The 9,405-nt window shown below is 39.4% G+C and overlaps 1 protein-coding gene across 1 annotated transcript; it reads left to right on the top strand.

Annotated features, from left to right (window-relative positions):
• LOC148022732 (shaggy-related protein kinase epsilon-like) lies at nucleotides 1–8,031 on the top strand. Its single transcript, XM_087695255.1, has 7 exons — nucleotides 1–45; nucleotides 4,142–4,162; nucleotides 6,919–6,999; nucleotides 7,296–7,391; nucleotides 7,482–7,565; nucleotides 7,770–7,872; nucleotides 7,961–8,031. Exons 1-7 carry the CDS (start codon nucleotides 7–9, stop codon nucleotides 8,029–8,031), a joined length of 495 nt encoding a protein of 164 aa, XP_087551381.1. The 5' UTR covers nucleotides 1–6.
• Nucleotides 8,032–9,405: the final 1,374 nt, after the last annotated feature.

Raw genomic sequence — 9,405 nt, 5'->3', positions numbered from 1 at the left:
TTGAAGATGATGAAGCGCTTGATGGGGATGAAGATGGAGATGAGGGTGAAGAATGTCGACGCCTTTAACGATGATGAGGTCTTCCACGAGAAGGGTGTGACTCTTCGTTACTAGAAGAGGATCCATCAGAATAGGCGCCAAATGACTTTGAAGAAGAGGATGAGCTTCGATGCGATCTCTTTCTTTGTCTTGAAGTAGAATGGGATTGCCTCTTAGAAGTAGTTTGACTTCTTGATCGGCTCCTTTCATTGGTATGGCTTTGTCTCCTTGAAGTAGATGGGCTTCTTTCCTTGAATTCTTTGGGATTCTCAACTTTTTCTAGTTTGAGAAGTTGCTCATGAATTTGCCGATTCTCCTCTCTAAGACTTTGAATGGCTTGAAGGATAGCACTCGATTGATCCATTGAGACTCTTAAGGGAAAAAAATATGCTCAAGCACTCAATGCAAGGGCTGAAAACAAACAAACTTATAATTGTAAGCACTACCAGTGTTGGGGTGAGGACCGAGCCAAAGCTCTGATACCACTGTAAACGCCCCGAACAACGTAGTATGCTTAACAATTATGATATTCACTTGTTTTCGAGATTTAATATAAAAGAGAATGAACACTTAAAGCTGAAAATGAAAATTACTCACAAAATTATAGCCATGAAAATGTAAAAGTAATGGAGACAAGATTGAGGGTTGAAGATGGGCAACCGCCTCCCCCCCCCCCTCCCTGCACGCGAAGGAATGTATTTCTGCTCAACCTAAGTCCCTTAGGGAAGAGCTCAGTTACAATCAACCTGAGAGTGAGGAGGAGTATTTCTCACTCTCACAAGATCATGCAAAGATGTACAAACACATATGCATTATCTATTATGCAATGATAAGAACTGATTTCTTTACAGTATGAGAGAAGAAAGAGGGGAAATCAGTCTTTCTCCATCGTTGATCAGCAGTACATGGATAGGGCTTGCTTCTTGTTGCTAAAATGGAAGAAATAGCTCAAGAAGGAGGTGCTGTAATGAATTTACAGGCTTGCTATCCTGTAAAACAGCAGTGATAGAAGAGGGAATATGGAGGAATTTGATAATGGAGAAGTGGGGAATGATGATGGGGATGGATGGGGCCAGTTTCTGGCTATCTGTGGGTGCTGTACATGAGTTTACAGCAAATAAAAATGATGATGAATGAAGAAAAATGAGCTCTTATTTATAGGAGAGGGAAGAGCTAGTACAAAAGGGAAAAGTGGAGTAGCACAAGACAAGTGTCCAGCCACATGTCATGAGATGTGACAAGTGGTGGGACACTTGGAAACTTGTGTGACGTGTCTTGACACTTGTCTCTTCTCTATGGCCTTCCTTTTTGGGTTGAATATTGTCAAGAATAGAAACAACCAAATTTAGTAAGCACAATCAGAGTACAGAACTTACTATTTTTAGAATGACATCCCTATTTTTTAGGACTAGCATTTTTAAGCTAATTCGAGGCTCCTAAAATTTAGGGACCTCCTAAAATTTAGGGATCTCTTAAAATTTAGGGACCCCCCCAATATGGGTGTCATATGAAAGCTTTTTTCATGTACATCACAAAAACGGTATCAGAATCTTCATGTGACTTTCCTATGCAAAGAAATGTGCATTTCAAGCTTTCAGCCAACACATGCACATTATACAAGCATTTCATGATTATGCCATCTTGTTGATTGTAACTGTCTGTTCTAGTGGATCTAGCCCACACTTCAAGGCATCAATCCTTTCTGTGTGTGTCTAACCCTGATATGCGTGAGTTCTGGTCACAGGCGCCCAATCGGGCCATATAGGTGGAAGTGTGAACTATCTTTTCTCTAACCCACCGCGTGGGTCCACCATAACCTGTGACCACTCATCAGTGGCCAGCTCCAATGCACTTTTCTTTATATCTAATTAGTGCAAAGGAAATAAATTTAATAAATCATTATATAGACAAATTAATGAAAAAGGATACAAATTCTGTTTCTATAGAGTTGTGACAAGGATCACTCGGGTATGTACAAAAGAAAAGAAATTAGTAGACTCCATGTTGTCTCTTTGCATGCAAAAGTTGATTTGGATCGTCTGTAAAATAAAATAAATTAGTAGAAGTTTAGCTGAGACATAGGTTGGTTTATGCAATGAGAGTCTGCTTTTGACATGTAGCTTTTTCACAAGCTGAAAGATGTTTGCTTTGGCTGCCATGTGAGGGTGAATTCAACACTTGTACGGCACGGGGGCTCAAGACACTAAGGATGTAATAGGCCTGGTGATACCAGAGCCGGGCCTATTCGGAGAATCTGTTGACGAGGAGTTGTCGTAACTCCTAGCTTGTATCACTACCCGGATCAATACATCCTCTAATGGTAGTAAATCAAATATGTGTGAAGTTATCTATGAGAGAGGGCCGTGCATCACCTCTTTCGCATTGAGGAGTTGTGAGGGATGACGTGCATCAAGTTTACTAGCAAGCTGGAAGGGAGGCCCTGCAGCCATTGCTAGGGCCGCATGGTTGGAGCATGAATCTAGAAGAACTATAGACGAGGAAGACTTGTCCATAAAGTTGTCACCCTTTGTCATTGGTAGTGCTGTGCCACACTAATTTTCCTTAAAAATTGGAAAAGTATTGCTTTTAGTAGCGAGCCTTGGTTTGTAGATGGGCATTAGATCTCAATTTTGTAGCAATACATTATTTAATTTGCAGCATTCATTGGTGCACATCAGAACTCAATTTTCATTTGCTGTAGCCTTCACACATGTGGTAGAAAGTGTGTGGAGCAGGATAAAATAGAAAAACAAAGTTAGGTACAATATTGCTATTCTTTTCTCTATATATTTGTGAATGTCATTTGTAAATAGAACTTGATTTTTGTTGTTGCATCCATTTGTTACAGCCTTCAAATTCTTGATAGAAAGTTTGTGGAGGAGGATAAAACAGAAAAAGGAGGTTAGGAAAAGTTTTGTCTTTTTTTCTCTATATATGTGTAAATATGTTGTCAATTGTAATCAAATGATTGTCTTATTTTGTAGGCTTGCAACAATGGCTTTCCGCCAATACACGCAAGACTCTCAAGATGACATTGTCATGGAATCATAGCCACAAATCTCTTTGGATAGCCAAATCTCAAGTCCTTCAGGTTTGCTCCCAAACGCATCGTATTATTTGCAGCATCTTCCACAAATGGGTATGCAATTCGGAATACCTCCACATGGGTTTAGTGCTATGCTTAATGATGGCTCCTATTCTGAACACTTGCATTACACAACACATCAAGGTACCAATATGCAAGGGGTTCAACCCTCCTCTACCCAAGGTCAGAATCTGGACCATCACAAGGCAAGTGTGCAATTACCTAAACGACCTCCAAACTCTTGGGGAACAAAGAAGTGTGTAGTGGCACCCAATAATGTGTCACTTACCCTTCCTCTCCCTAAGAAGAGCAAGACTAAGGGAAAGAAAGCCATGACCAATGATATAGACAATGAGGATGGAGAAGAAAAAAAGAATAACTTTTGGAAGGATTTTTGGGTTGAGCAGCTACTTCGTGCTCGTGGTAGTATGAACGATTAGTTCAACAAGCCTAAAAAACAAGGTGTTGATCTTCGGGGCAAAATCGCCATACAGTTGGCTTCCTTGTATTTTGATTTTGATAAGGATAGTGAGTCTTGCAGGAAGAAGTGGACCTGTGTGTATGAAGAATACAAGCAAGATAAAGCACACAACACAATCTCGGGCAATGATAGGAAGACAACATGTAAGTGGTATGATGTAGTGGATGAGTACATGCATGGCCGAGTTCATGTCACATGCATCAGCCATGCTTCTTCCACCCAAGAAAACTCGAATGTAGAAAGAGAAGCATCCCCAGGGAATGTTGAAGGTAGTACATCTATAGAAAATTCACAAAAGATATTGGGATCTAATCGCACATGTCGCAAGCCCGCCATTGATGACTACCTATTTGCAATGGTTAACACTAGATGAGAGCTGGTCTCACAACTAAAAGATTCATCTAAGTGACAGGATGCAATAGAATCCTGCAAACTTGATATATTTCAAGCCATGCATGGTAGCATGGTGGCATTTCTAGAGCTAGCTAAGAAGCCTACTTAGTGTACTAATGTTGAATTGTAATGGGAGTTTGAAGATTAATTTTAATCTCATGTTGGTGTTCCAATCTCAATATTGTAAAATGTCTCTATATGTGTCTTCAAAAATGCATATGCTGGTTTCAAAAGTATACTAACTTTGAATTACTATTAATTTGAAGCTTGGTTCTTAGTAAAATGCAACGCAATAGTTATGTATCTATTGAGTTTGCTGAATGGACATCATAAATTTCCATTTTTATATTTTTGTGTTTTTGTATGAAAAATACAACTCAATTTGAGTTTTTATGTGTATCTTCAAATTTGTCTTTTAGGATTAGCAAGTTTTGATTAGATTTTCCATATGCAGAGTCTATGACATGCAGTAGAGAGATGGCTTTGTATTGTGCTTGGGTGATATTTGTTATGATGCTAGCCATGCTAAATTGTATATCGAAGGAAGTTGATGATATTGCAAAGGCATGGCTTTATGAGGAAAAAGTTGATGCCAATATGATGAAGGCAAAGACCCTAAATCATTGTTGAGGTCACCTTACTCGACGATGTTGGGCTTATCCACGTGCCCAAAATTTTTATCAAGCCACTTTAATGGGATCATACACAGTCCAAATGTTCAAGAAACGCCTTCCTGTTAGCCGGGATACATTCCACTATCTTTGTGGCAAGTTGTCTGTTGTGTTTGGGAGGCAAAATACTTGCATGAGACAAGCCATACCACTTCAAACCCGTGTTTGCATAGCTTTGCATAGGTTGGCAAGTGGAACTCTGCTCGAAGTTCTTGCAGATCTCTATGGATGTGGGAAAGGTACATCACGTCACATAGTGCTACAATTTTGTGCAGCATTGGTAGCATCAGAATTGAAGGATACATATATACGCTGGCCAACACCGTTTCGAATGCAAAAGCTTTCCAAACAATTTGAAGCTATAAGAGGCATTCCCTTTGTGATTGGTGCCATTGATGGAACACATATCCCCATCATAGCACCTAAGGACAATGCAACAGACTACTATAACAGAAAAGGTTTTCACTCTATTTTGTTACAGTTGATAGTTGCACCTGATTGCACTGCTTAGGACTATGATGTAGGTTGGTGCGGGTCCATACATGACTCTGTGAACTTTGGCAACAGTGCACTTGGGATCCGATGCAACAAAGGTGACCTTGGCAAGTGTTGCTTAGTAGGTGATTGTGCATACACTGCAAAACCGTACATGCTAGTTCCTTTTAAAGGAAGCAAGGAAGGATTGTCTAAGATGAAGTATTATTGGAATTTCATCCAGTCCAGTACACTGATGGCGGTTGAGAAGGCTTTTGGAATGCTGAAGGCAAGGTTTTGGATTCTCCTAAAATGCATAGACATGGATCTGCTTAATGTTCCCGACATTGTCACTGCATGTCTTGTGTTGCATAATATTTGCATACTACATGGTGACACCTTTGACATGGATTGGGTAAGGGATGCTGAAACAAACCTCAAGCAATCAGTAAACCTTGAGGTAGGGACCACAAGGACATCAACATCCACCTTATTTGAAGTTCGTGCAGTTCTACCAATGTTAGAAGCAAAGGTGGTCAATCGAACACAAATTGAAGCGAATGATGTAGAGACCAACAGTATGGGTAGAGGTATTGAACGCAGGGACAATTTGGCTCGAGTAATGTATAAGGAGCATTGTCGTAGAAACATCCAAATGGTTTTTGGTGATAGTAAAGGTGAGCATCTAGGTGAAGACGAGTAATCTACAATATAAATCTACAAATTCAGATTCAACTTTATACAAATCTTCTTAGCAATTTTTAAAAATATTCTCTGAAATTTATACTCAAAAGTTTCTTTTCTATACACTCTGTTAGATGTTCATTTTTGTTCTTTTCTGTGTACTCTACTATTCTTTTCAACTTTGTACAAATCTGCTTAGCAAATTTTAAAAATATTCTCTGACATTTATACTCAAAAGTTACTTTTCTATACGCTCTGTTACATGTTCATTTCTGTTCTTTTATGTGTACTCTGTTATTCTAATCAAAATTAATGGTACATCAGTAGAAAATTTTGCAGTGTAGTAATGTCTCCCTTCTATTTTGAAGGGTATGTAGTCCATAACACAATAACACTTTTGTTATATGGGACTCCTGCATTTGTTTGTGTTGCTATTCTTATTTCTCTAGTCAAGAGATGCATGCTGAAATTTGGAAATCAGGAGTAGAGATAGATCTTTTTCTGGGCAACACATTAAAATGTGGCTCAAATGTGGAAGCACATGAAGTTTTTTGTCATTCCGTGATACAGTCTCATGGAATGGTTTAATTGTAGGATATATTGAACATGGGTTCTGTGAGGAAGTTGACAACTATTTTCAGCAAATGCAACTCGATATGCATGTCAAATGTGGCTATGTTGTAGATATGCATGTTAAATGTGGCTCTGTTGTAGAAGGAGAAAAAGTGTTTGACTGGCTGACATTTTGCATTACACTGTCTTGGACTGCACTCTTTGTAGGGTATGTTGAAGATAGGTTTGATGAGAAAGTGGCCAATTGTTTCAAACACATGCAAGCTAAGAGCTGATTTGCTAGAAGAGAAGAACAAGTGAAGGCCTTTAGGTCTCTTAGTTGAATGCAAGTTTGATGTGTTCTAGCCTCTAGGCTTTACTCCTCTTGCCACGATATGCACTCTGTGAGGAGCTCATCTAACAGAGAAGAGACCCCTGATGTGCCTCAGGCTTTACTCCTTTGCTACAAGAATGTAGTCTTTGAAGAGCCTATCTGGCAAAGAAGAGGCCCTTGTTTCCACTTAAAGTACTTCCCTCAGGTACTTCAAGTGGGGTTGATCTTTTTTCGGCCGCTCTTTTTTGGAGAAAGTGGGGTTGATCAACTAGTGGAGATTATTAAGGTACTAAAAATGTATTTTCATGTTTTAGATGACTTTTAGTTTAGGGTGGTAGCTTTCTCTTAGTTGTTCATTAAATCTTACTCCCACAGATACTTCTTTGGATTTTCAAGACTATTTGCTCATTTGCCTTGTTTATTTGTTGTTGCTGGAGGGGTGGGCATTGTTGCTTTGATAATGGACCTGTTTGTGTTTTTCATTGTTTCTTGATGTCTTTCACGGCTTGTAAGTTGTTGTTGTTGCATTGTGGCCAATGAGCACAGGGCTTCTGACCCTTTGAAGTTTTAAACTTGTTGCAGGTTCTAGGTACTCCCACAAGGGAGGAGATAAAATGCATGAATCCTAACTACATTGATTATAAGTTCCCACAAATCAAAACACATCCTTGGCACAAAGTTGGTTGGCTTGCAGCATCATTTTTCTGCTTTTGAACTGTGCAAAAACTCTTTACAATTTGGGACAACTAAAGTCAGAGTCTATTTTAGGTCTTCCCAAAAAGAACCCCACCTGAGTCAGTTGATTTGGTGTCTAGAGTGTTGCAGTATTCTCACAGTCTAAGATTCAATGCAGTAAGATCTCTGTTTTTAATCTTATAGTCCTATGTAATAATATTTTCCTATTCAAGGTACTGAGCATTATGTTTAATCTTTAATGTGAACAAGAAAAGTGGCTTAATCTGCAACTACAATAGTTACTTTACTGTGTCTTAATTTGCAACTACAATATTTACTTTATCGTCGTCTAAGTTCCTTCTATTCTCAATTGTGTACTAGCTTGAAGCATGTGCGCATCCTTTCTTTGATGAACTTCGTGATCCAAATGCTCGACTTCCATCTGGAAAACCACTTCCCCCTCTGTTTCATTTTAAACTTCCAGGTTTGTATAAGAGTAAGTTCTCCTACCTTATAGACACATCATTCCATATAATTGTGTCTAATAGTTTTTTTGGCTGTTAAAACAATAGAGTTGAAAGGTGCAACTCCAGAACTACTCCAAAAACTTATACCTGAGCAGGCTAGAAAGCAAAGCCAGTGATGGCAATCTATAATATAAAGCCTTGAAGATTTCAGTAGCTTTGGCAAGTAGGGCCACCTGTAGCAATTGTTTGACATGAAGTCTGATGAGGGGGTACTTGTTCTTCTATGCTCCAAATTTACAAGGTGCAATGAAATGGATTGGATTCAGGAATGGGGAACCTTTGGGTAGTGGCATGAAATACCTGCACGGCCTAATAGTGGTGATCCTTTTCTAGAGCAAGTGCTTTACGTTAGTGTAGCTTACTAGTAAAGCTTTTACACATATATGAAGCCAGTTGGTCCCTATATATGTAGGAGATGTTTAAGACAGTAGGTTGCTTGGATAATGTCATCTCCCATTCTTGAAAGCATGAAAAAAGGGAATGCAGTTGTAAAAGCTTTATAGGTCTCTCATTTTTTGTGGTTTTTCATGGTGCCAACTGCTAGATTCCATGCATGTTGCAGATGTTAACATTGATTCTAAGCCGAATCTAGTTGTACATAATTTTAGAGGCTGCAATCAACAGTGTAGCCATTGTACACTAGTACGTGCCGGTTTTGGTTGCATACAAGCTAGGCTTCAGAGAGTCATCTGACATACTCTCACACATTTGGGGGATCAAGGCTCCCTCTCTGTTGAGAATTTGTTGAGTGATCATGAGCTTATCACCATGCAACCCAACTACGTTCAAATTGAGGGCATCCAATGATTTTCCCACTAGATGTTCTAGCCTCTGCTATTAACAGCAACAAAACCACTTCATTGGCCTTATTCCTGATAACCTGGAAGACTGCAAGTACTTAAATGCTCTCTACCTCAAGAATGATCAACTTTCAGGTGAACTGCCATGGGGTATTGGACTTCTGCCAAGACTCACCGATGTGGACTTTATACCTTTGCAATAAAACAATCATCCATAGTCCCTCAAGATTTGCCACTGCTCTGTTTACCCATGGAGGATATAACCTTCACATTCCCTTTCCAATCCTTAGCATAGAGGATACTTTCCCCTTGAAGGCATACACAGACACCATAAGATACCTTATGAAGTTGTAGGCTACAACCTTTCTACCATTGCTTGGCCATTATCAAGCTGCCATTGCTTACATCTAGACCATTAAATGAGGTAAAAGGAAATGTTCTCCCCCAAGCATGTGTTGGACAAAGAGGGGCACAACACAGAGAGAGAGAGAGAGGGAGGGAGGTCGAGCTGGAGTGAGCATGAGAGTGTGACAGCTGAAGAGAGTGTATCAACAATGTGTTGGTACACAAAGAATAAAATATATTTATACTTAGGGCACGTAAAGGGTGTGTTCACATGTACAATGTGCGTGTACTATACACGGAGGTTATCGGGCTTTTATATCCCAACAATCTCCCACTTAAGGTTTC

This window comes from Lygodium microphyllum, chromosome 16, assembly GCF_053477565.2.
Source record: "Lygodium microphyllum isolate KBCC chromosome 16, Lygodium_microphyllum_v1.1.10, whole genome shotgun sequence".
Classification (NCBI taxonomy): domain Eukaryota; kingdom Viridiplantae; phylum Streptophyta; class Polypodiopsida; order Schizaeales; family Lygodiaceae; genus Lygodium; species Lygodium microphyllum.
The sequence above is the reverse complement of the archived record's forward strand: the minus strand, read 5'-3'. Positions and strand labels throughout refer to the sequence as shown.

Bases quoted from the DNA above. Each gene is read 5' to 3' on its own strand.
- LOC148022732 (XM_087695255.1), top strand. From the start codon at position 7: ATGATGAAGCGCTTGATGGGGATGAAGATGGAGATGAGG. The intron at 4,163-6,918 runs GTGTTCCAATCT...TACTTCCCTCAG, and splicing joins TTAATTTTAATCTCATGTTG to GTACTTCAAGTGGGGTTGAT. The intron at 7,392-7,481 runs GTTGGTTGGCTT...AGTCTATTTTAG, and splicing joins AAACACATCCTTGGCACAAA to GTCTTCCCAAAAAGAACCCC.